This window comes from Manis javanica, chromosome 7 (genome assembly GCF_040802235.1).
Source record: "Manis javanica isolate MJ-LG chromosome 7, MJ_LKY, whole genome shotgun sequence".
In the NCBI taxonomy this organism is placed as follows: domain Eukaryota; kingdom Metazoa; phylum Chordata; class Mammalia; order Pholidota; family Manidae; genus Manis; species Manis javanica.
In genome coordinates this window covers 48,163,253-48,189,673 of record NC_133162.1, presented here as the reverse complement: position 1 = coordinate 48,189,673, position 26,421 = coordinate 48,163,253, and the positions used below count along the sequence as shown (strand labels likewise).

The 26,421-nt window shown below is 35.9% G+C and overlaps 1 protein-coding gene and 1 non-coding gene across 5 annotated transcripts in view; one reads left to right on the top strand and one right to left on the bottom strand.

The window, feature by feature from the left end:
* The window catches only part of CTNNA3 (catenin alpha 3), a 1,703,691-nt gene extending 1,677,812 nt beyond the window's left edge, over positions 1-25,879 (bottom strand). For 2 of the 4 annotated variants that reach the window (XM_073240982.1, XM_073240983.1), the window contains exon 1: positions 25,463-25,879. In XM_073240982.1, coding sequence (XP_073097083.1) covers positions 25,463-25,508 — 46 coding nt within the window. In that variant the 5' untranslated portion in view covers positions 25,509-25,879. The remainder of the gene's footprint in view (positions 1-25,462) is intronic. The other 2 variants (XM_073240981.1, XM_073240979.1) reach the window with 2 other exon arrangements.
* A 219-nt stretch (positions 25,880-26,098) lies between these two features.
* Positions 26,099-26,180, top strand: TRNAS-UGA (transfer RNA serine (anticodon UGA)). The gene has a single exon. It is a non-coding gene; the product is annotated as a tRNA-Ser (tRNA).
* Positions 26,181-26,421: the final 241 nt, after the last annotated feature.

Genomic DNA, 26,421 nt, shown 5'->3' with positions numbered 1-26,421 from the left:
CTTTACTAAATCTACAAGGGCCTGTATGACCTGGATCCTGTCAACCTTTCCCACCTTGACTCAGAAAACACTCTTCCCCCTAGTTTACTGACTTCAGTTCATAAAATAACCAATCCTGTTCCCTTAGAACTATTGCACTTGTTCTTCCACCTGAAATCATTTTCTCCCAGCTGTTTACATGACTGGCTCATTCCCATCCTTGATTTAATCCTGCACCTTCTCAAAGAGGACCTGATTACCTTATCTCCCCTCTTCCAAGTCACTTATCAGAACCTTACCTACTTCTTTGTTTACTATTTCTGTCTTCACCTTTCACTGAAAGCTAAGGGCATTGAGTGTGTCCATAACAGAATTGCAAACGCAAACTAACTATATAATACAAGGTAAAGCTCAGTAGCTATGGGATTTCAAAGGAGGGAGAGAGCTTTAGAAGGAGGAATAATCCAAGAAATTTTCCTGGAGGGAGCTATACTTGCCTTGATGCAGAAATGAAAGGTGTCAATATAATAAGAGAACGGTGTTGTATTAATTATATTTCTCAAATGTTCTTCAAACCCACTGCTTTCCATCTTTATACCTGCTATCCTGGCATAAACTGCATTTATGTCTTGTTTGTTGTCCTTTGATATTATATTTACCACCTAATTTCTCCCTCTCCATTTCACTTTAAGTAAACCCAAATACAGCATTTAAATGCTAGTCAGGGTGTATTTAGTGCTAAAATTAAAAACCTCAATTTAACTATTTCGTAACTGCTGAAACTGACATATTAACTTTATTGCCTTGGTAATAACAGAAGGGCTAAAATGAATTTTTTTCTCATTAATTTTTCTCATTTAATTTTCTCAGAGTGCCATGCCTCAACTTTGACAGCCCATCTTGCTGTTAGTCAATACCCTTAACAAGCAGAGTAATTATAGTCAATCATGTCTGCTTTAGTCCATTGATTACTTTGTTACTTCTTTTTCAACTTGTTAATGAAAATTCCCAGTACAGACCTTCTGGGTGACATTTCTTTTATTAATTAACCACTGCATCAGTCCCTTGGAGATATTAATAAACCAGAGCATCTTGTATTGATGGTTCTAAAAACAACTTTTCTTGCAGCTTTGAAAATCACAATCATTTTCAGAGATACGGAACCTAAATGAAATCAACATTTGCTATCATTGAACCTGCCTTTTTATTTCAACTTATTTAAACCTGAGATGTATTATATCACTGCTAAAGGATTAACATAATTTTTACTTGATGTAGCTTTAAAAGTGTTAAGGCAATTGTCCTGTCTTTGTGATTCTAACCTCAAAAGTTAGTAGTGGATGACGTAAGCAACAAGTAATGTAGCAGCTTAAACTGAAAGCACTACACAAGGGGTGCCATAGTATTGATATTATTTCAAAGAATCATTTTTAGCCTCCTAACACTGCCAGGTTAAATCTGTATTTGAGACAAACTGTCTTTTTGTTCTTAGAAAACAAATATAGATTTTCTAATTATACAGATGTAAAGCAAATCTCACCTAAAATGTGATGAAGGAAATGACTGCCATTTCACACAGAGAAATTCAGTAGGATATGTCTCTGCAGATTTTTCCTGCTTCTTAAAGAAAACCATCTCTTGTCCCTGTATGAATTTACATGGTGCTCTAACCCATCAGAACTTACAATTCATTCATAAAACAAACATTTTCCAATGTCCTTTAACATTCTTAAATGAAATTCATAATTAATAACTACACATTAACTATATTGATATAAAATATATCTCATATACATCAAATATATTATATATATGTCATTTGTATATGTTTACAAAAAATATATATTTGCATTTCATTACACAAATGTTCAGACACACTTACACTGGAACACATAATAAAAGAGTCACTTTTCCCCTGCACAGAATCCCTATGAATGTGACAGCTACAAATGTAGATTGATAAGGCTGGGTCATATTGGTAATTCAAATACCACAAGCAGCATTGCAACAGTGAAATGATTTTTCTGAAACAGTGAACAGCTCTTATTACAATATAGAGCAAAACAAAAAAAAAATCTTCATTTCATACCCGAGTGGTTGCATTCCTAGAAAATTCAATGTACATTAAAATTGTTCAAAAAACACTTAATGTTCATAAGTAAAACCAGAGTTATGTTCTAAGCTTAGGAAATTGTAAGCAGTACCTACATGAATGCCCAGTGAGATATCTGCGAGCTGTGTGGGATCTGCGAGCTGTGTGGGATGACAATTAAATGTCAGATGGACCAAACTACTGTAACAACCAAAACTGCCTGTGCCACTCCCCCACCTCTGACCCCCCATCCCCGGGAGGCAAGGAAGGAGAGAAGGGACTTGAGAGCCACTGCTATAAAACACTGCATGCTTACAAGAGCTTCAAGGCTGAAATGAAGAAGATAGATGAATAGATGAGAGAGAGTAGATAGATGATGGTAGATAGATGATAGATAGATAGATAGATAGATAGATAGATAGATAGATAGATAGATAGATAGATAGATAGATAGATAGATAGATATAGATGATTGATAGAGACGAGAGAGAGAGAGAGAGAGAGAGAGAGGGAGAGAGAGAGATAGGAGGGAAGGAGGGAAGGGAGAGAGGAAGGGAGGGAAACTCTGTAAAGAGCCTTAGCTGGAATGGCATAGCACAACCTGGAACAGACTGCTCAAGTCCCAAACATGGTTTTAAGAGAATAATTCTTAAACGTATCAAGGGCAGCTACAGTAATGCTGGAGGAGAGAAGAGGACAAGCAGCACCCACAGGAACAAATCACATCCTGAGTAAGGGAGTGAGGGTTCTCCTGAAAAGGATGTATATTCCCATTACTATTTATTCTGGGGAAGAAGCTGATTCTAGATCAAGAATAAGAAGTGGAAAGCCAGGTTTTTAGCTGAAAGGGGGAAAAGTCCCTTTTCTTTGAAGTTCCATGGTTTGGGAGCCTAGACTCCAGATAAAAGTTCAGGGGAGTAAATGCCCAGGATTAAGCCACAACCAGCGGAGCAAGGAACTGGAAGACAATTGCTCTCTCCAGTTGACCCCTAAGTAGAGAACTCTAAGGGGCATTCTGTGCAATCCACAGAAGGATCTGGGTGGTATCAGCCCCAGCTGGGCTCAGTAGTGACTTTGATAATGAAGGCTTATCCTACCTAACCCTCCCTTCTCGTCCTCACTCTGCCCAGTCCCTCACCCCTGCTCCCTGGTGCACCACCCAAATAAACTACTTCGATACAAGTCTTTATCTCAGGCTCAAGCATTCAGGAAGCATCCAAGCCAAGACTGTTTATACCAAGAGTGGAAGCAGGCCCTTAGCATGGTGCCCTTGAACTGGAGCACTCAGAGGCCTGGCAGAAATGTGGCATCCCTGGCATGTGGTACCTCACTAGTGCAGATTCACAGGAAGTCCAGATGAAAGAGCTGAATGTGAGCATCTGTTCCCAATTCTGCATTCAGTGGCATCATGCAGATAATTTGAAAAACAGCCAATGTTAGGAGTGTTTACACCACAAAAATTGACAAACACTACAAATCAGGGCTTTCCTGTTCCCCAGCATTACTAGAATGAGAGGCCTACATTACTGGAAGGGGCTATGAGCCTCCTTCTAACACAGAATTTTAACAAGCACTCCAGTTTTCAGCTTCCTTCTTCCCATACTTCCACTTTTAGAGGAGCCTGACCCCTTTTCCAGGCTTTATGCCACAAATCACCAAATCCTAGGGCTTTTCTTTGTCCTAACTTGTAAATCAGCTGCTTCGACCATGGTCAGCCTAAATCCAAGCACAGGAAGTCTATTTTTAGCAGTCAGAAAACTCTTTTAATAGTGAGGTTTGGGAAAGTTTCTAAATAAATATTATATTGCAATTTTCCAGTGCTCAGGTGAAGATTCCATAAACAGGCAATAATATTAGTCATATCCTATTTTTAATGAAATTATATCATTTGTACTCACACTACAATTTATTTTCAGCTTTTTACTTTCTCAGGCACATACTCTTTGATAAGACAATGGATTTACAGTCTCTGCATGAGTCATTTAACTATATACTCGACTAATAGAAATACTAATTTATTTATTGCTTTTCTATAGTAATATTTGTCTAATAGTCTTTAAGGACAAGAGACCTGTTTCTCCCAGTGTTATCAGAGTCCCCTGACTAAACCCAAAACAGAAAACAAAGAGGATTAATATCGGAACAGAGCCAAGAGAACCAAGGGAAAAAAAGATAGAGACAGAGATAGACGTGGACATAGAATAGGCACAGACATAGACACAGAAAATCAAGGAGAAGAGCTTACTCCAAGAGCAGTGTTAGAGACTGATTCTAGGAAATGCAAGAGCCTCAGGAAAGTTAAACCCTGCCTCCAGCCACTCCTAATTCCCCAAAATCTTTACTAGGCCCTATTATAGATACATAAGGTGCACCTTATTAATTAACAGTGTGTAAAATTATTCCTAGAAGCTCAAAAATAAGAATTACCTTTTAGAAACCGCCTAAAACAACTCACAATTCTTTTTTGACTTCAGAAAGAGAGCCATGTTTAATTATTCCTTCTCCCCACCTAGCTTGGCATTCAAAGCCCTTTACATCTGGGCTTTCCCTATTTTTCCAAGCAACAATTCCTAAGTAAAAGCATACAAATATACCAAGGACAAGCGATTTTTCTTTCTATGAGTAGTTACCTTCAGAGGTAAAAGTATACAGACACACAAAGAAATAATCAATCTTCCCATGTTTTCTTCCGTCTGCTACTTCTATAGCTTTTCTTCTTCCTTCCTAATTACAACCCTTTAGTAGAATTCGTGCCTCATATCGAAAATTACCAAGTATAGTAATTCTTTCAAGTGGTAAAGATACCTCAAGACAAATGCTGGGCATAGAAGCCACAGGGCATAAATCTGCAAAGAAGTAAAAAGCTAACCTTTTCAAAGATTATTGCTTCTCTCTCACTTACCAACTTTACATTTCCCTGTATGGCTCCAGAAGATGACTGGTTAGCCCAGAGACAGGTAAGATTCCTCAAGGGAGGAACAACCTAAGACAGGCACAGTCGCAGGGGGGCCATCAGGTGAGAAATTGGGGATCAACAGAGGTGAGGCTTAGAACCTCACCCCCCCTGTTTTGAGAGAAGTCTTCTGCATCTGTGGATGTTTTGTTGCCCTTGTCTAGCTTGGATTAATATTTAGTCTATAGGCACAGACCTGATCATCTACATTTGCCCTCTTACAGCACTAAATTATGTTTTCTACCTCTATCTTACATCTACCTACCACTTCAGCATTTTATTAAAAAAATAATAATAATAATAATAATAAGGGAGAAATGTGGGATTCACATATAAATCAAGTATAAAAATCAAATGAATAATCATATCTGACTTGATTGTTTATAGTTCATGATGCATGATCAAAGCTGAAAGTTTCTGTGATATGACTGCCCTTGCACTGTTCACCATGTAAGAACTTATTCACTATGTAAGAACTTGTTCACCATGTAAGAACTTGTTCATTGTGCTTCAGAAGATTGGAGACTGTTGAGAATCAGGCTTGGGGTTGATTAATGATTGTGCATTGAGTCCCCTACACAGAATTTTATTGTTGTTAACAATCATTTGATCAATAAATATGAGAGATGCCCTCTCAAAAAAAATAATAATAATAATTAACCAGAAAGAACTGGCTGCCCAAAGGCTTCACGGAGTAGGAGCACATACTAGGTTTGGACTGCTTATAAGTTTTTATTTCACTGTTGTTCCAATTCTCTATTACTTATAGCCAAATTTGACTAAATGATACAGACCAATAGTGACATGAACATAATAATGATGAAAGGAGAATAAAAGGAGAAATAAAGTTAGAGAAAACAGAAAATCATTTAAAGTTGATCTACAGCTTATGCCTGAATGGCTCCCTTTGTCATAAGCAATCAAAGATATTATCTCTGAGGACACATGGGTATAACTTTCTGCAAGTCTGCCATAAGACAGATTTCTACAGTAAAAAAAATCAAACAAAATAAACAAAAAATCTGACACAGTGATAAAATCCTGCAGAAGACTAGTGTGAAGAATGAGGACTGAAATAAAAGCCAGAAAATAAATGAAGCAAATTTCATTACTAAAAAGAAGTAAAAGCTCCTGTATGGAAAATGTTATCAAAAACAAAATCAAAAGGATAATTTAAAAAGTTACAACAATGTAACAATCATTGTCTTAATGAAGAGATTATTAATTAAATATGTATTTATACAGCTAACTATAAGATATTAATATAAAAAATATTTAGCCTCACTTATAATCTAAAAATATTAATTATATAACAATGAAAACCTGTTTCATCTTTCAGGTTCACAGTGTTTTAAAATCTTTGTCATACTTAAGTTTGTGGCTCATGTTGGTTAAATGGACATTTGTATATTATTAATGGGAGTGGAAATTGGTATAACATCTTGGAAAAGAGTTTGGCAATGAAAATTAAAATAAAATAAAAAAGTATACAGACACAAAGAGTACTTGCCAGTTTCTAAGCAAACAATGCTCTTTTTTCCAGCGAGCTTCCCCCAAAACACCCTCCAACTAGTCCATAAGATTGTCAATTTCCCAACACCCTAACCAGTTCTCTGGATTATCAAACCTTTTATTTGTCAATCTAATGGGTGAAAAGTAAAATTTGTATTTCTTTAACTATGATAATACTAGGATCATTTCATTTGCATGCAAGCTACCTGTACATCATCTCCCATACATAGTCTGTTGTTTCCTGTTCTTTTTCCACTGGCTGCTTTCATATTTAAGTGTAAGAATACTTTATATATATATATACACACACACACACACACACACACATACCTCCTTTCCAGTACTTCTAAGTTTTGGACGTTTAAAATTGATCCATCTGCAAGTGACTCTGTTGAAAGAAACTAGGTAAACCCAATTTTCCTTCTATCAAACGGATAGCTAGTTCCTCCAACACCATTTTTGAACAATTCTTCTTTTCCTTACCAATTTTAAATGAATTATACTGCACACTCATTTCCCCATATATAGAGAGAGGTCTATTTAGGGGGTTTCTATTCTGTTGATTCATAAACCGATACTAAACTTTTTCAGATACCATAGCTCTATAAAAGTTCCTTTTATACCTCCCCATTTGAATATCTGTTAGGACAGGTCATTATTACTCTCCCTTTCCACAACCTTATCAGCTATTTATGCATATTTATTTTTCACATGAATTTTAGAATTAGTTTATCGTGCTCCCCAAAAATCCTATTAATACTTCAAGACTACACTAGATATAAGGAACAATTGGGAAAAATTGAATCTCACAAGAACACAAACAAAAAGAATTGTCTCCATTTACTCAAGTCATCCCTCTTTAAAGTTTAAGTTTTCTCCTTTTTGTGCTCTGCATTTCTCATCAAACTCATTTCAATTTATCTTCTATTTTGTTACTATTATAGATTTGATCATGCTCTTTCTTCCTCTGACTCTCAGGTTAAAGACTCAGTAAATCATATTCCCCTCAGTTTATGGCAATTAACTCTAGTGGGCTACACAAGGCCCCTCTCTTGTTACTTTATTCTTTGGGCCACCTCTCTCTCCCCACATACTTGGAGAAAAAATTCTAATATGCCCAAAGTGTATTTTTGTGTTTGTATTTGTTCTAGAAGAGTGTGTACTGTTTTGTGCCCATACATTTTTAAAGCACATAAATAGTATTAGTGTTGTGTATCTCATTCTGTTTCATTTTTTCACTTGCCACCATAATTTTACAATTCATGCAAGCACATGTTTTTCACTTCTAATTGCTGTATAAACCTCCATGCTGTGCTCCACCATATTTAATCTATCTACTTTCACAGTGACAGACACCCAGCTTCCTACAACTCCCCAACCATAAGGAAAAAAACCTGTAACAAACACTCCTGTGGCAATAGCTAGGATGTTATTTACTCTAATAACAAACCAAAAATTTCAGTGCTTAACAAATTAGATTTATCTCTGACTTGTATAACAGTCCAATGTAGGTGTTCCTGGGAAGTGAATATCTTTCCTTCACGTGGGGGTGCAAGATTACATAATTTGCCCAAACTCACACAGAAAATAGCATAGCCTAGTCTATGCTCTTAATCCCTCTGCTATGAATGTCCCTTTATGAACATGTATGAGAACTGCTGGTGCTATCTTTATCACATATTGAGACCTCATATTGTGCTGGATATTAAACTACTGTCTCTTGGCTCCAAATCTACTACTTGGCTTTGTGATACTGGAGCTGGAACTCGGCAAGTTATTCTCTTTTGACAGGTGTCTTACTCCAAATTTCTTCCAAGCACACTGCAAAGCAAGAGAGTAGATGGAATTCACTTTTTCCTATGTTCTTGTTATTCATACAGCTCAGCTCAGCAATGGCTCTTCCCATCAGCAGGTATTCCAGAGTCAGCTCCTTTATGTGTCCAGAGATGACCTCTCTGTGTCCCCTCACCCAGCAGTACTCTCGACTCAGCTCTACTACTGCCCTGCTCCATGCCTGAGGGTTCTAAGACTCCCAACCTCTTCTCTTTACTCTCCCAAGGGTAACAGCTACTTCCTATGTTCCCTCTGGTTTCCTGGTTTTCAGCCCTCCTACACTAATTTAATGACTTCCCAGTAGGGAATTAGACTTCCCAATAGGGAATTATTTTTACTGACCCTCCTGTTAGGGTTCCTGATTTCTTGACTAGACTCTGGCTGGTATACATATACAGTTGGTTTTCATTGTTTGTGCTATAAAGTCACCACAAACACTGAATTAGCATGGACTGAGTCATTGATCTTAGGAGAAATATGGTTCCTGTGAATCTGTGATCACAATATTTCCACTACAATCAATATTTAACCTTGTTTTATGTATATTTCTGTTTAAAGATACCTTATTTAATATATACTGTTAAATATAAACATTGAACTCTCTGCCATCAGCACTGTAACTCAGGTCTGAATTTGTTACACAAATATTTTTTCCACAGAGCACATCACAGCCTCCTTGCACATAAGAACACTAGAGAGCACTTCAACACTATGCATGGGAGGACTTTTGAAATCACCATCAAGGGACAAAAATGCAGAAAATATGGCTGTATGCACAAGGCAAAAAGAACACATTTACAGTATGAGAGCTGAAAGAAGAAGAGCACTGCCTTGTTCAGCTGGCAATGCGCTTGTCAGGCGACTCAGATTTCTCTGCATTCTGTGCACGTTGGTGAATGACTACAAAAGCATTGTAAGTATCAGTTTAAAATCTGAGTATCAGTTTTAGCAAGTAAATTTGAAAATACAGAATCTGTGAATGATAATGATCAGCTACATAACATGGCCAGTCTCTAAAATCTCTGAGTTGCTTCATTTGTCTATGTGTAATATTAAGGCTTTTTAATATGTTTTAATATCTAGTATAATAAATCCCTACCCTTCGCTTTTCTTTTTTAAATTTGACCTGGCTATTCTTGTACCTTTATTATTCCATATAAATTTTAGTATAAGCTTATAAAATTCCTCAAAATATCCAATGCAATTTTAAGTGCCAACTACAATTAATTTATACCCTAATTAAGGAAGAATTGACATATATTTATTAAGTTATCTCATCCAGTATGGGATAGCCTTCCATTTAGTCAGCTATTCTTGTCTTAGGGTTTCAGACCTTTTGCCATAGAGATTTTGTACATTCCTAGGTACTATAAAGACATTGTTATAGTGTGAATGGATTTTTTTATTATATTTTCTAGTTGGTTATGATGAGTGTGAGGAAAGGTTATTAATTTTTGTAGGCTGATCTCATATCTGGCAATCTTGCAGAACTCTCTTTAGTTTTACATTTTTCAGTTGATTCCTATGTCATCTCACAAATAACAACAGAGCTCCTTTTATATCCCTCACCCTGTTCCCTCAGACATACCAGCCTGGACCAGAATTTGTTTCCTTTCTTCAAGGCCCAGCTCAAATATTACCTTCTTTGACAAGTCTTATCTAATTGCCTAGCCTTGTACACAACCACCAATCTGTCCTCCTTGTTCCCTACCTGAGTTAAATACCAAGTTATATCTGCTAACCACATGCTTCTGTTGCACCTTCTACAAACTCTTATTATATATTGCATCAAAATTACGTGCTTACATATTTCCCCACAAAAGAATTAACTCTAACATATCTTACTCATACGTATACACCTAGCACCAAGCATGGTACATAATATGTAATACTCATGTGATAAATGGCTAAGTAAATGAGTAAATTAAGTAGACAAAAGAATTGAGCATACTGCTCACTCAGCACATGGTGATAATAAATCAGTATTAATGTAATCACTTATATGAGTAATTCATGTGAAATAGCTTTCTTGAATTCATTAAATATATGCACATCACAAAAATTATACAAAATTTTTTAAAAGCCCAATTGTGCTTCCTTATTTCAATTAGTATTCTATGTTATGATGCTTAAGAACTAAACAAGTTCACAGATTACAAGGAAAGTATTAAATGAACTTATAATTAATAATACAATAATATATCCTTTTCCCTGAAAATTTCTAGGAAATTCCGTAATGTTATGAAGACAAGGAAAACACAAGTACCCTACAAAAGATCACTTCCTCTGAGACACAGAAACTCAGCTTTAAAAAAAAAAAATTTAAATAAGAATCAGAGATAATGCATGCTTAAAACATTTTTTCTATAAAAATTTTAAGGTTTTCATTTCAAAGGTTAAATTTAACTGTAGGAAAAAATGGAGCCAATTTTCCATTAACATGATGTATAAATAACTTAAGCATTGTCAGCCACAAAAGTTTTAAGGGCTTAAACCAGGAATCTCAGCAACTATACAAAGACGGCTCTAGAGTTAAACAAACACTAATATTACACCTAATAGTACTAGCTAATAGTTACTGAGGATTTATTATGTCAGACACTATACTAGCACTTCAGATACAACGTTCACACCTATAAATTATAAACTACATATGTAATGTAATGTTCACATTTATAAATAAAACACTATTAGATTATTAGACTATTACATGAGAAAATCTAAGCTCAAAGGGATTTATCTGCCAAAGCAACAAAACTAGTAAGTGGAAAGGTGGATTATCTGACCCCACAGGCCCTCTATTCACCACCAAGTTCAAGAATGTAAGTGCCTCTAATGCTGAGATTAAAGGCAAGGAAAAGTTAAGCAGTCCCAAAATATCTTCTCTGATTGCTTATCCTAGTCTCCAAATTCCTGCCATTAAAGGGTCCAAGACAAGACCTGTGAAAGACTGAAAATATCTGATGGAAGAAGTGAATCAAAAAAGACTAGACCAGAAAATGAGGCACTAAGCAGCCAAGAGCCAGTAACTTGAGGAGATGAGAAGCACATAAACCTAAAGGGAGGTGTCCAAAAGAGGACGCATGAAGTGAAAAACACAAAATTCTAACAAATTAACATTTTTAAGTGTTCTCTATTGCCAGGTGTACAGTTTTCCCAATTTGTGCCTCTCTGGTGACGTGAGAAGATATTAATAAATATATATAAAAATAACATGGTAAATAAGGAACTATTCCCTCATCCTTCCTTCTAAAAAGATAATCTTCCACAGCACAAATGTGGAAACTAAAGGGGATGAAGTAATGAACTGTTCAGCAGCCTTTAAATATTGTTTACAAAAATATTGCTAATAACAAAGACAATGCTTATAACATAATACTAAGTCCAAAAAGACCAAAGTTTAAAATTGTATGGATCGTGTTTCCTAAAATTTGTAGAAGTATGCAGAGGAAAAAGGGTTGGAAGAAGTATTGAGTGGCATAACTTTGAAAAACAAAAAATATTCTCTGATTTTCATTTTTACATCAGGATTTTTTGGCCAAGCCCAGTAATTTGTCAAATGCAATTTTAACACAAACAGTAGAGGGCACTCTAACAGTGACTAATACGGTGGTTTTCAAACTTAAACGTGGGTCCAGCATCAGAACTATCTAGAGGGCTTGTTAAAAACGATTGATGGACCCTACCCTAGAGTTTCTAATTCAGGAGACAATGTTGCTGGTCTGGAAACCACACTTTGAATATCACTGTAAATAATTACATTTAATTATTATATATGTACATACGTATATGTAATTTTATTTATCATTTTATATTATCTTAGTTACATTCTATTTAATTTACTACCTGTAATTATTATTAATTACAGCTATGTGTTCATCTATAAAGTTCCTAAGTTACCTAAGTTTGTTAGGTTTATCTGCTGTTATGTGGTATTTTATTCCTGCTAACAAAAAAATAAGTCATCTGTATATTTGATTGATAGAATGAGACAACAAATGTGGTTTAGCTGCTACCCAAGGCTAACTGAAGCTGGCAAAAGCCTGCTTTCCAGAAAGAACGTTGCTTCCTTTGAAGCTTCCTTATTAATTTCTAAATCTCACTGACAAAATAAACAAAGAGCTGTTAATGAGAAAAGCAGGAATTTAAAGGCAATCTAACTTTAAAAAATAGACGTTTAAGGGGAAAGTGAAAAGATAAAAGCATTCTCTGGCACTTTTCCTACTACTTATTCTCACTGCCCCAATAAAGGAACCAGAAATCATTCTCCATGAAACTGCCCCCACTTTAAGTCCTGTTCAAAGGAGAATCTCCATCACAGAATGACAATGATAATCATCCTATAGCATGTGACAAATGGCAGCATAATGAGCTGGTGAAAAAAAAGCAGGAACATTTATAGATCTATTCACTTATTTGTTAAATGAACCATTTCTTGATGAGATTTGCATACTCTCTAGCTTGCATTTTCAAAGTTCTGTATGTGGTAGTGCCTTTCTAAATATCCTAAAATGAAAACAATGAAGACAATATTAATCTAATTTTTAATACCATGTCTATTCTAATTTAATTTCTACATTGCTAGACTCACAGAACATGACAGCAGAAAAGACATTAATATCCCTTTGTGATTTTCTAATAAGAAAACTATGAACTGTGTACAATGTAGTTTTGAAGGGATTGAATAATGAAAATACAGTAATTTGACTTATTTCCAGAGTAACTCATATATTAAAACCAAATCTGGAAGCCAAAGTACAAGTTTGTGTTCTAAGAAAAGAATCAGTATCAAGATTGGCAGTCCTTTAGGATGATGAAAATTATTTGGAACTATAAAGAAGTGGTGGTTGCACAACACTGTAATGTACCAAATGTCACTGAATTTTTCACTTTGAAATGGTTAATTTTATGTCAGTATCACATCAAAAAAAATAAATAAAAGCAAAACACCAAAATAGCAAGACAACTTCCACAATTTCCTAGTCCTTTTAAGATTCTTGCTCTAGACATTTTACAAGAAGAAAAAAAACTTTTAAAGGGAAAATGTTGGGTTTCTTATGTATAAACCTAATAGACAGATAATCTTAAATGCTAATCTCCCAAAAGCATTTGATTCGTGTCCCCAACCCACCTAGTTCTTCATTTAATCCCCCTTCTCTCTAAGAGTAACAGTCCCAGTCTGACTTCACACGTTATTTATAATTCTACGGAAAATCTCAGAAATTTCTGAGTAAAACTTTACACATATGAGGGCTAAAAAGCAGAAAGGTAATAAGCAGTTATTTTTACTCACTCAGATTCAGATGGTTTGCATCTTTCAAAATAAATACAAAGTTAAGCCCTCAGACATTTTCTTGAGAAATTTTTAAAAGAATTAAGACTTCTTGTTAAATTTTGATTGAACCTACAATTTCTTATCCAGCCACAATTTCAAACACATGCAAGAATAAAGACATTTTTAGATGAACAAACCTGAAAAACATATCTTCCCTCTCATTCACCCTTTCTGAGGAAGCTACTACAGTATATGCTCCCCTAAGCTGAGAAAGTAAACAGTGAAAGAGGAAGATGTTGTCCAGGAAACAACAGGACACATTACCAGGGAGAACCGAAGGTGAACGCAGGATGACACATGGGCGTAGGCATAAGCGCAACTGTCCAGATGGGAGTAGAACATAGAAGCTTCTAGAAAGAATAACTGGATGAAAGGAAAGAAGAAAGGATGGAAGGGGAAAGGGAGGGGTAAACCAGGAAAGAAGGAAGAAAATGAGGGAAAAAGAAGGGAGGGAGCGGGAAGAAAGACCTGATGGAAGGAGACAGGGAGGGAAATCTAATGAGTTAAGTGAAATGTTTAAATAATGAGATTTGTAGTTCTGTCAGAGAATTTGGAGATGAAACAGTGATAATCAAAGGTTCTGGGAGAAAGGAAATTTAATCGTGATATAACATGTGGCTTAGCTATGAGTAATAATTACATAATCAAAATATAATCACTGAATGCCATTTTAATCAAATAACATCATATAATTGAAAAGTTAAGACACAGAAAAGGAGTGTATAAAAAAAGCTGAAGGCTTATATTTTTCAGTAAAAAGTCAAGAGATAAAATCTGAAACTAAAAGTTGAAAAACAACAGTATAAGAATATTATTTAGAAAGGTGGAAGTAAATATCAGAATAAACAACTATAAGAGTTAAAAATGGTTATCACATCTGGAAAGTGAAACAAAAAATGGGGAGCATTGGGTAGGGAATGCTGGTTTTCATTAAAAGTCTTGTCATAATGGTTTACTTTTAAAAAGTGTTTATATCATTAGATTAAAAGTAAAGCTTAATTTAAAAAACTATACAGATTTCTATAATATCAACTATTGGGCTCATATTCTAAAAACCAGACAAAAGGGCTATATTATATTATTGCAACATTACTTACAATAGCCAAGATATGGAAGCAACCCAGTGCCCATCAATAGGTGGCCAACAGGCACATGAAAAGATGCTCCACATCACTAATCTTCAGGGAAATGCAAATTAAAACCACAATGAGATATCACCTCACACCAGTTAGGATGGCCAGCACCAAAAAGACTACGAAAAACAAATGCTGGTGAGGATACGGAGAAAGGGGAACCCTCCTGCACTGCTGGTGGGAATGTAAACTAGTTCAACCATTGTGGAAAGCAGTATGGAGGTTCTCAAAAAACTAAAAATAGATATACCATTTGACCCAGGAGCTCCACTCCTTGGAATTTACCCAAAGAATACAAGTTCTCAGATTCAAAAAGACATATGCACCCCTATGTTTACTGCAGTACTATTTACAACAGCCAAGATATAGAAGCAACCTAAGTGTCCATCAGTAAATGAATGAATAAGGAAGATGTGGTACATATACACAATGGAATATTATTCAGCCATAAGAAGAAAACAAATCCTACCATTTGCCACAACATGGATGGAAATGGAACATATTATGCTCAGTGAAATAAGCCAGGTGGAGAAGGACAAGCACCAGATGATTTCTCTCACTTGTGGAGTATAACAATGAAGCAAAACTGAAGGAACGAAACAGCAGCAGACTCCCAGACTCCCAGAAGGGACTAGCAGTTACCAAAGGGGAGGGGTGGGAAGGAAGGGTGGGGTAAGGAGAGTGGGGAGGGAGGGAGAAGAGGATTGAGGGGTATTATGATTGGCACACATGGTGTGGGGGGATCATGGGGAAGACAGTGTAGCACAGAGAAGGCAAATAGTGACTCCGTGGCATCTTACTACACTGATGGGCAGTGACTGCAATGGGGTGTGGGTGGGGACTTGATAATAAGGGTGAATGTAGTAACCACATTGTTTTTCATGTGAAACCTTCATAAGAGTGTATATCAATAATACCTTAATTTTAAGAAAGACAAAAAAAATAGATGAATGGGTAAAGAAGATGTGGTACATCTACCCAATGGAATGTTACTCAGCCACAATAAATGAAATCTTGCCATTTGTTGCAATGTGGGTGGACCTAGAAAATATCGTGCTAAGTGTAAAGATTTAGAGAAAGCCAAATACCATAAGATATCGCTTATATGTGGAATCTAAAAAACAAAACAAAGAAACAAAAAAGACATAGACCCGTAAATACTGACAAGAGACCATTGGTTACCACAGGGGAGGAGGGTGAGAAATTAGCTATGTAATTTGTATACTTGCTTAAAAAGAAAAAAATCAAATAATTCAGAAGGAGTTATCCATGTACCTGTCTTGCACATTTATTAAAATGTGAGAAGATGGGTGAAATAGGTGAAGGGAATAAAGAGGCACAAACTTCAAATTATAAAATAATTTAGTCACAGAAATGGAAGTACAACATAGAGAATATAACCAAGATGTAATATCCTGGTATAGAAACAGGGTTCCTACATTTACCGTGGTGAGCATTCATATATAATTATCAATGATCTGTTGTATATCTGAAACCAATATAATATTGCATTATCAACTATTTTCCAATGTAAATAAATAAAGTACATTATATAAAACAACTATTTAAACGTGTTTAAATTAAAATGTTTGTGAGTAAACAGCTATTTATTCACTTAAGTTAAAATCTTATTTGAACATCTGAACAGGACATAACCGTAGGAAAAAAGTATCATAAAATCTCAAAAATCATAATTTTTACAACCACTGCTACCATTATCTTCTTGATTAGTAAAACCCTTGTGTTCCTAATTTCACCCAAGCTGAGAAGCCCCTTTTATGTTCTAAGCACTTCTTATTATTGATACAATGTTCTAATTAAAAATGCACTCTGTTTTGGGATAAAAAACATAACTCCTCATTTCAGAGCTCACCAGTAAAGAATGGCTCTAAATCTTATTACCTATTTACTTGAATAATGAGCCAACAACACAAAAAAATGGGCAGTTTTGAAATCAAGATACTCTTCTAATAGAGTATGAAATTAGATCAAATATCTTCTAGCTTACTCTCTTCTCACAACATATTAGTTTCTCATTATTTTTTCATTTGTCCACGTAACTCTACAAGACCTGAGTATTAAAACTGTGCATTATAACTTATCAATAAAATACCATTAGGTTAAAAATGACAAATATGACTCCATTAAGATTATAGAGGCTAGTAAAGAGGTTGCGCTCCTAAATGTTCAGAGAGCAATCATACTAAACCTGGAACAGTATTTATGGAGGAAATGCACAGAGGTGGGAACACAGCAGTTCGCAGTCTCCTATTGCCTGTTACATAGCTAAAAATGTAACTGGTTAGCTATGTAATTTGTGTACTTGCTTAAAAAGAAAAAAATCAAATAATTCAGAAGGAGTTATCCATGTACCTGTCTTACACATTTATCAAAATTTTTAGTTTAAAAAAATCACAAAGTTCAGTTTTAAAAATGTTAAGATTAATAAATGAAAAGGCCTATGTAAATTTTCTTTGAAAAGTTGCTACTATACTTCCAGTCCATAAGGTTTGATTTCTCCCAAAAGGTTACCAAATCATGATAAATCTATTAGTGTCAAAGCCATTTCAAATGTAATATATCTACAATGGAATTCTTGATTCCTCAATCACCCTCAACCTACTCTCTAATCCTAGGTCATACACATATCCCACACCTCAGTGCCTTTATTCAACATTTAGGGAAGAGACTGTTCTCCACTTGGAAAAGGGCTACCAGGACGTCTGGTGGTGTACAGTCTCTTCTACTGGACAAAATAATTCACTTCTGGACCTAAACATGTACTTGCCATTCAGCAAAGAGCTGGACTCACCTTCCTTGAGAAGTATATAACCAGACACACCTTCCTTAGAAGATAGTTAAGCACATAGTATCTTTCTTTCATGACTGAAGCATGTTCCCCACAAATATCCAACTAGAACCTTGTCCTGGAAAAAGACAAATACCACCACTCCAAGTGCCTTACTCATTCTACCATATTGACCATTCTTCCTAAGAAGCATTCTGGAAAATGGTTTTCTCCTTCCCGTTACATGCCATTGACGTTTTAGTAACACTTGTAGGTAAACATTCTGGGCAGCTCTCTAGTGGCCAGAACCTAAGTTTGGCTCTGGCCGCACAGCCCCTACCCCTCAGGAACTTAGAGTTTCCCTTTCCATGCAAAGGCTGCCTCTGGACCATTCAGAAGGAGAAAGATTTTCAGAAAACACTTATCCTCCAAGAGGGAATTTATTTTAATGCCTCATAACAACCACTCTAGGATTTTTCATTTGTCTAGCCTAAACTCCTCCAAGTACAGTTTCAGCTCCTTCTATCCTCTATGTAATACCTACTTATAGACTTCAGACCTTATTAAATAGCCCTGTCCTTTTCTTTTTCTGGCCAAAAAATTAAAATATCCTTAACCTTTGCTCAAACATTAACTCTACATTTTAATTAATTCAAATTAATTTGTCCTATCTTTTTTATATGAAGCTAAGAACTGTGTGAAGACGAACCTCCTAACCATGGTCTGATCAGGGTGCAGATGGGACTGAAAGATCAACAATCATATTGCATATTCTGAATATGGAAGTGAGAGTTGAAGAATCTGCTGTCTTTGGGAATTCAAATCAAAGAAATAAAATTTTACTGACAAGTAATTTATAGGACAAGACACCAGTAAGGATGAATACAAAGAAATACAAGACTCAAAAGTATACCTAATCCAGAAAAAGTGAATAATGTAGCAGAAGAAAATAATACAAAGGATTTCACCTACCACATAAAAAGATAATTAACCTGAGTTAATCAAAACAACAAGATGATACTATTTCTTGCTTATTGTCAAAGATTTAAAAGAATGATAGGAGTGTGGACATAACAGACTCAAAAGTGTAGAGGAACAGATACTATGACACTTTTGGTGTGAATACAATTTGGGAAAACATCTCTGAAGGGCAATTTGACAACAGGTACTAAAATCCCTTTAAAAACACATACTTTTGACCAGAAATAGCATATCTGGGGATTTGTCCCAAGGAAATAACCAACTGAGCATTTAAAGATGCATGTACAAAGAAGCAAGTAACATGAAAAACTACAATGTAAATGTCCTACAACATAGATTTCTTTTAAAAAAAAGAACTTATGAAACATGTGGCCATTAAAATGACAATGTAGCTGACTATTCATACATATATCAACATGGAAATATTTTTAAGATAGGGTAAATGAAAAAAAGCTTTTAAAAATGTAATATTTCTACAAGTTAATATGTACCATTACTTTTAAAGACAATGTTCCCACACATTGTGATACAAAAGGTTGAGAATAAGGTCTGGAAATATGAACTTTTAATATGCCCCCCCTATACACACACATATGCACACACTCACCTGGATAATCCTTGTGGAAGTGTTCTGCCTGTGAGTGTGCCTTTGAGAAGTGGCTCATCAACAGACCCTGAATCTAGGAAAGAGTGTATGTGCAAAATAGAAACATGATGAAACAAGGATCTATAGTTTGGAATCGAGGTCAAATTAAGAAGAATGAGAAACAAAAGAATAGGGAAATAAAATACATCAACTCAATGGACTATTATACAGCCATTAAAATTATAGCCATAGTGACAAAAACAGAGTATATGACATAATTTTAAGTTAACATCAGTCAACACCAAAAAATATATACATATAGTTCAAAAAGGGGTAAAGGAGTTTGTGACAACATGGATAACCCTTGAGGGCCTTATGGTTAGTGAGATAAACCAAATAGAGAAAGAAAATACTAATATACAGAATCTCAAAAAGCCAAACTCATAAAAATAGTGTAAACTGGTGGTTACCAGGGCCTGGCAAGTGGGAAAATTGGGGAGAAGGGTACAAACTTCCAACTAGTAGATAACTAAGTTCTGGAAATCTGATACACAGCATAGTGACTATAGGAAACAATATTGTATTATAGATTTCAAAGTTTCTAAGAGACTAGATATTAATTGTTATCACCATGAAAAAAGAAATAATAATTACGTGATGTGATAGAAGTGCTAGCTAATGCAATGATATCATATTGCAATGTATAAATGTATCAAATCAACATGTTGTACACCTTAAACTTACACAATGTTATGTCAATTAAATCTCAATTTCTAAAAAAATTTGAATAGACATACTCCAGAGAAGACATACTAATGGCCAACAAGGACATGACAAGAGCTCAATATCATTAGTTATTAGGGAAACACAAATCAAAAGCACAATGAAGTACCACTTTGAATCTACTAAAATGGCTATAATTTCTTCAAATGTTAAATAAGTGTTAGCTAGTAAGTAGAGAAACTGCAACTCTCATACATTGCTGATGGGAGTGTAAAATGGTGCCGCCGCTATGGAAAATAGTTTGTCGTATCCTCAGAGTAAATATAGAATTACTATATAGTCCCACAATTGCACTCCTAGGTATATACCCAAGAAAACTGAAAACAGATGTTTGAAGACTTGTACATGTATGTTCATAGCAGCGCTATTCATAATAATAGCCAGAAGGTAGGAACAACCCAATCATGAGTAGATAAACAAGCTGTGGTATACCTATACAATAGAATATTATTCAACCATGAAAAGAAATGAAGCGATCCTTGTACCACAATGTTGACAACAGCATTATTCACAATAACCAAAAGATAGAAACAACCCAAGTGTACGTGATTAGATGAATAAACAAAAATGCAGTGAACACATGCATTGTAATATTATTCCACCAAAAAAGAACTGAAATTCTCATACATGCTACAACATGGATAACATTTAGATACATTATGCTAAGTGAAATAAGCCAGACATAAAAGGATAAATATGGTATGATTCCACTTACATGAGGTACCTAGAGAGAAAGAAAGTAGAGTAGAGGTTACCAAGGGCTGGGGAGAGGGAGGAATGGGGAGTTATTATTTAATGAGTACAGTTTTTCTGTTTGGGGTGATGAAAAAGTTCTGTGAATGGATAGCAGGGATGGCTGTACAACATTGTAAATGTACTTAATACCTCCACTGTACACATAAACAGAATTAAAATGGAGGATTTTATATTATGTATATTTTATCACAATTTTTTAAGGTAAATAACAGTAAAATGATGTCAAAACACACACAAAAATAAATTAAGCAGTGATATGTACTATAACATGAATTAAACTTGAAAACACTATGTTAAGTGAAAGAAACTAGACACAAAAATCCACCTATCATATTATTCCATTCATATGAAATGTACAGATTAGGCAAATCTATAGACACAAAGTAGGTAAGTGCCTGCCATGGCCTAGGAAGGGGCTGAGGAGCAGGGAGCAATTGTTAAATGGCTACAAGATTTCCCTTTAGAATGATGAAAGTATCCTATAATAGATAGTGGTAATGGCTACATATCATGAATATACCAGAAGCCCCTGAAGTGTACACTTTAATGGTTAAAATGGTGAATTTTATGTTACATGAATTTTCCCCAATTAAACAAAAGCAGAAAACTATCACTACCCAAAGCTATGTAAAAAAAAAATGTGAGCATAAGGAAAAAAATAAAGTAGAAAAACAAGAAAAAAGCCTTAGGTGAGTTATTTTTTGTTTTCTCAAACTTTTTATTAACATTATAATATTGTTTTCATAACAAAGAGAATTACCATAAATCAAGTACCTACTATATATTAAGTCCTGTGCTAGGCATTTTCATGAATCATGAGTACTTTCCTACATGCTGGGTGAACAGGAAATATTTGATGGAAACACAGAGGTTAACAAAGGATTCTAGTTATAAGGGAAAAAATGGAATGCATTAGTTACATATTGCTATTAACAAATTACCCCAAAACATGGCCACTTTAAACAAAAAATTGTTAGAAGATATCTTTGTATATTTAAGGCATGAATAGGCATTTGATTTTTCTACATAATTTAATAGTCCCAAAGAGAAATCAGTATTAGTAAGAGACAGCATTCTTTTATAAGTAAAGAGGACAGTGAATTATAATTCCTTAAAGTTTTAAGAATAACATTAGTCTGTGGATCTAGTTTTTTCCCCAGTCAATTATAACCATAATACATTGATTATACCTCTATTCTGATGTAATCCTCAAAATTATTTTTAGGATCTCTGTTCTTAATTTCAGTTACTTTTATAAAGACTACTTGGAAACCCCACTGCCATCATTCTATATACAGAGCCAGTCCAGAAAATTTTACAAGATATCAATTCAATTCTTAAAGATCAGCTGGGTAGAGGATTTCATTCTTAATATATTTATTCTGCTCTTGGATATTCACTTGGGCTTAAAAATATATTATAATGTCTTTGGTAAGTCCAGATCTCTGCACGTCCAAAGTCAGGAGGTACTACTTTGGAGAACTCAAGGCATTGGCATCACATGCTTTAAGGAAAGAAGAATCCATCCTTCTTGACTCTATTTCTTACTTCTTAATTGTTGATGGCATTAGGGGACTAAATAGGTAGGAAAATCCAATAAATAAGTTGCTATAGTGCTAAGACATATCTCCAGTCTTCTTCAAATATATGTGTATTAAGTAATATAATGACTAAAAAGCAAACCACAACTAATTGCTTAGGCTTCAAAAGTACAGTCATTTGCAATGCAGCGATTCTAGTTATTTCCATCACTTTTCATGATGTCTGAAACTTACTAACTAAATCGTCATGAGGATTTTATTACCAAAAACTTCATAATTTTAGGGGTCAACCTGAACTAAGCTAGCCCCCTTATGTATGTTCTCCAAAATACATAGCTAGAGTTATTCTCAAATCAATACAGAACTAAATTCAAGAATCTTGAATGGAGGCTAAACCTCTAAAATCCTGCAGTTGTTGCCAACTCTGTTTCTTTCAAATGAAGTACAAAAGCACACAAGGCAGCTAAGTCAAAATTTCTGGACTCTGAACACCTCTCACTGGTTGCTGTGTATGTGTTTTGTATGGAATGTCCATAAAAATGGACTGAACAAGGATTTAAAGAGGATCTGATTGGCCCAGCTTGAGTAGTGTAGCAGGCAGGATTCTAAGGTGGCTCCCAGGATCTCTGTTTCACTGTTTACACCCTATATAATTCCCCTCACTTGAACAGGATTTGTGAATATGATGCAACAGTCAGATCTGTGATTACATTATATTTTATTATATGAAACTCCACTCTAGCAGCCTAGAGAGCAATTCTCCTGATGGCCCTGAAGAAGCCAACTAATGTGCTGTATAGAGAGCCACACAGCAAGGTGCTGGGGACAACCTCCAGTAGCTGAGAACAGATCCCTAGTGACAGCCGGTAAGTCCTACAACTACAGGAGCTGAATTCTGCCAACAGCTAGTGATCTTGGAAGAGGATCCCAAGCCTTAGATGAAAACTAAGTCCCAGTCACCACTTTGAGATCTAGTGATACCCTGATCAGAGAACCATACCCATGACCACACTCCTCACCCAAAGAAACTGTGAAATAATAAATTCATGTTGTTTTAAGCCACTAAGTTTGTTATTCAGCAACAGAAAGCCAATAGAAGTCACATACCCTCCCCTTGGCTAGAGGAGAGTGGGTTAACTTAATAAACAGCAAAGTAAGGTTGTGTACAGTGAGGAAACGGTGGTCCTCCTTAAGTACAGTTGAAGCATCACTGGCAATTGGAAGGACAGATACTGCAATAAAGAACAAAAATTATCCACCACAGTGTATTCAGTATCTGATATGTCATAGGCTGTCAACTTCCAATCCCCAAATCTTCCCTACTGTTGGCTTTGTCTGCTCCACATACACACTACTGATCTACATGCTGCCGAGCCAGAAACTAACAAAGTATACTGGGCTAACAAATTATAGTCTTGAATATGCCACTAAGTAGCTATGAGATCTCGGGCAAGCCACTCATGGGCCACAGTTTCCTGTCTGTACATAAAGAAATTGGACTCACTTTAATATTTCTTCCAGCATTAGACTTCTATGATTTTTTTAATTTAAAAAAACCACCAAAGTAATTCAAAACAAGTTTTGTTTCACTATAAAAGAACACAGAAATCCCATACTGTTCCCAAACATATGAGCCATCCCTCTCAGTATTCTGCCTCTGAAAGTGACATGGAGAAAGGTTTTTAGAGAAAGCCATAAGGTATTTTACTTCCATACCCAAGTTAGTTTAATAAAAACTACCACTGTAAATGAACAGAATCTGAGGTGGCATGGAGGAAGAAGCAATCAGGATCACCAGAGGACCTTTACAAAATAAAATAACCATGGTTGCAAATCCAATGCTTTATGGTGGTGTCATATATCATAATAAATTTATGTTATAATTGTGTTCAAATATACATTTTTTCTCTTATTTGGCACTTACACTCCATCAAATGCCAATTGCTAAAAACCTAATGTTGAATCTAAAAGAACTCATTTGGAAATTGACTTTTTGAAAATAAAATCTGCAATAATTTTGATCTTTTAGCTCATCTTTGCAATATGATAAATTCAAAAAAGGCAATTTCATTTTTTGAAAAGCCTACATAAGCTCAAATACATTGAAAGTTAAACATCAGATGTAGGTATTTCACTTCTGAAATGCAAAGAAATGTAAATTATAATTATTCTCACCAACTACACATTAACTCTTTTCCTTTACCCTCAAAAAAAAAGCAAAACCCTCAGAGCAGAATTTTTTAACTAATTTAACCATATCAGTTCCCATAACTATCAAGCTTTTAAGCAACTGAATTCTTAAAAGGGGAAAGGTAGGTTAAAGAAGAGAAAGAGCTTCCAGTAAATATCATCATTCAACTACAGAGGAGAGAAGAAAAAAGAAAAATAAGAAACTTTAAGATCAAGATACAACTAATAAGATTTTAAGATTATAGGTTGTATCACAGCACGTGTAGAATCTTAAGAACAACACAAAACGACACAAATTTATTTCTTCTTAGTACCTATTGGAAAAGAGCAAGTAAAGTTCCTATGCATAAAACATATGGCTGGGGATATAGGGAATACCTTTGTTCCCACATAGTATTCACAGAGAAATTGGGACCGCCCATGTAGCTCTGCCTAATTAAAAACATAAATTCTCTACAAGCAAGAGTCTCAAACTATATAAAATTTATTTTTAAAATTCTCTAGTATTTTGTTCCCCTTCTATAATTTATCAGTTTAGACACTTAGCACCATAATTTAGTTAAGAAAAATGGTACTTAAGTCTTGAAAAAAAATTCACTCAACTATCAAGTGCGGCAACTAAACATCAGGGTTTCCAAAGGGCAAGGAACTGCCTTTCAGCCTAATATGAGATTAACATTAAGAGGAAGAACATGAAGTTTCCGTGAACGCTTTTAAAACTTGAAGGCCGCCTATTAGTTTTCCCAAATCGTCCATCAAAAGAGAGAATGTGCTGCGCGCGGGGGGCCACGTGCTGTGGGCGAGCGCTGCCCATGCGCACCAGTCAGCCGCCCGCCGCGGCCCAGCCCCGGGCCATAGCCCTCTGAGACGGGCGAGGACAGTACCTGTACGACGCCTTCTTAGATCTTTAACGAATAACGCAGATAAACCACACAGCGCAGTAACTACATTTACCAAGGGAGGAAATTCACGGCATTTAAAGGTAAGATAGAATTCAGACCTAATGCGCAGGACTTGGTTCTGAAACCATTTCCGTGGCTCCCCATCACTTGAAAGAACTGAGACCCCACTTGGGACCCGATTTCTGACCGTAGGATTCAGCAGTGAACGGATCGTTGGGGAGAGAAAACAGGAGGGGACAAAACACGTGACCGGTAACTGCAGGGCACAAGCCCACGGGCCTTCACGCCTGGTGTAGGGCTCCAGGCAACGTGTCCGCTGGGGGAGAAACAGCGCTCCCAGAAATGTGGAACTTCTCGAGAGCGCGGATCCGCGGCACTGAACGGCACAGATCTTGGTTTCACGGCTCTCTCGATGACCTAATGAAGAAGCGGGAGGGCAAAAAACAGCTCAGCGACCGGAAACGAAGCAACCTTGCAATTTTCCCAGCTTGGCGAAAAGAAAGTTCCTAAGACCCTCTACCTAAAGGAGTTTACTTAAAGTAGACTGCGTAAGGCAGTTTTTATTATAGCTACTTGTCTACGACGTAGCTCCCAAAACTTAGAGCCGTTAGAGCCCGGCTCCGAGGGGTTGTAATGCCCCGCCCACCGGTAAGCCCCGCCTACGGGGTAGGTCAGGGGCGCTTGCGCGCAGTTCTAATTGCACTAAAGGGTTTCCGCCTTGCCATTTCCTTGTGGCAGCGATGGCCGAGTGGTTAAGGCGTTGGACTTGAAATCCAATGGGGTCTCCCCGCGCAGGTTCGAACCCTGCTCGCTGCGAAAGTGGGCTGCTTCTTTTCCATTTTATAGACAGACATTGTGGAACTATAATCCTCACTCTTCCTGCTGTTACTTCCCACTTGCAAGCTAAACAGCCGCCCACAGAGAGAAGTTTAATGTGCCAAAGGAAAGACAATAAATGTCAGTACTGCAAATACAGGCTGCTTACCTTAAGGGAAAAAGTTTTCCTTTGTTCTAAATGGCAAAGTAACTGTGTTAGATTCCTGTTCCTCAATGCGAA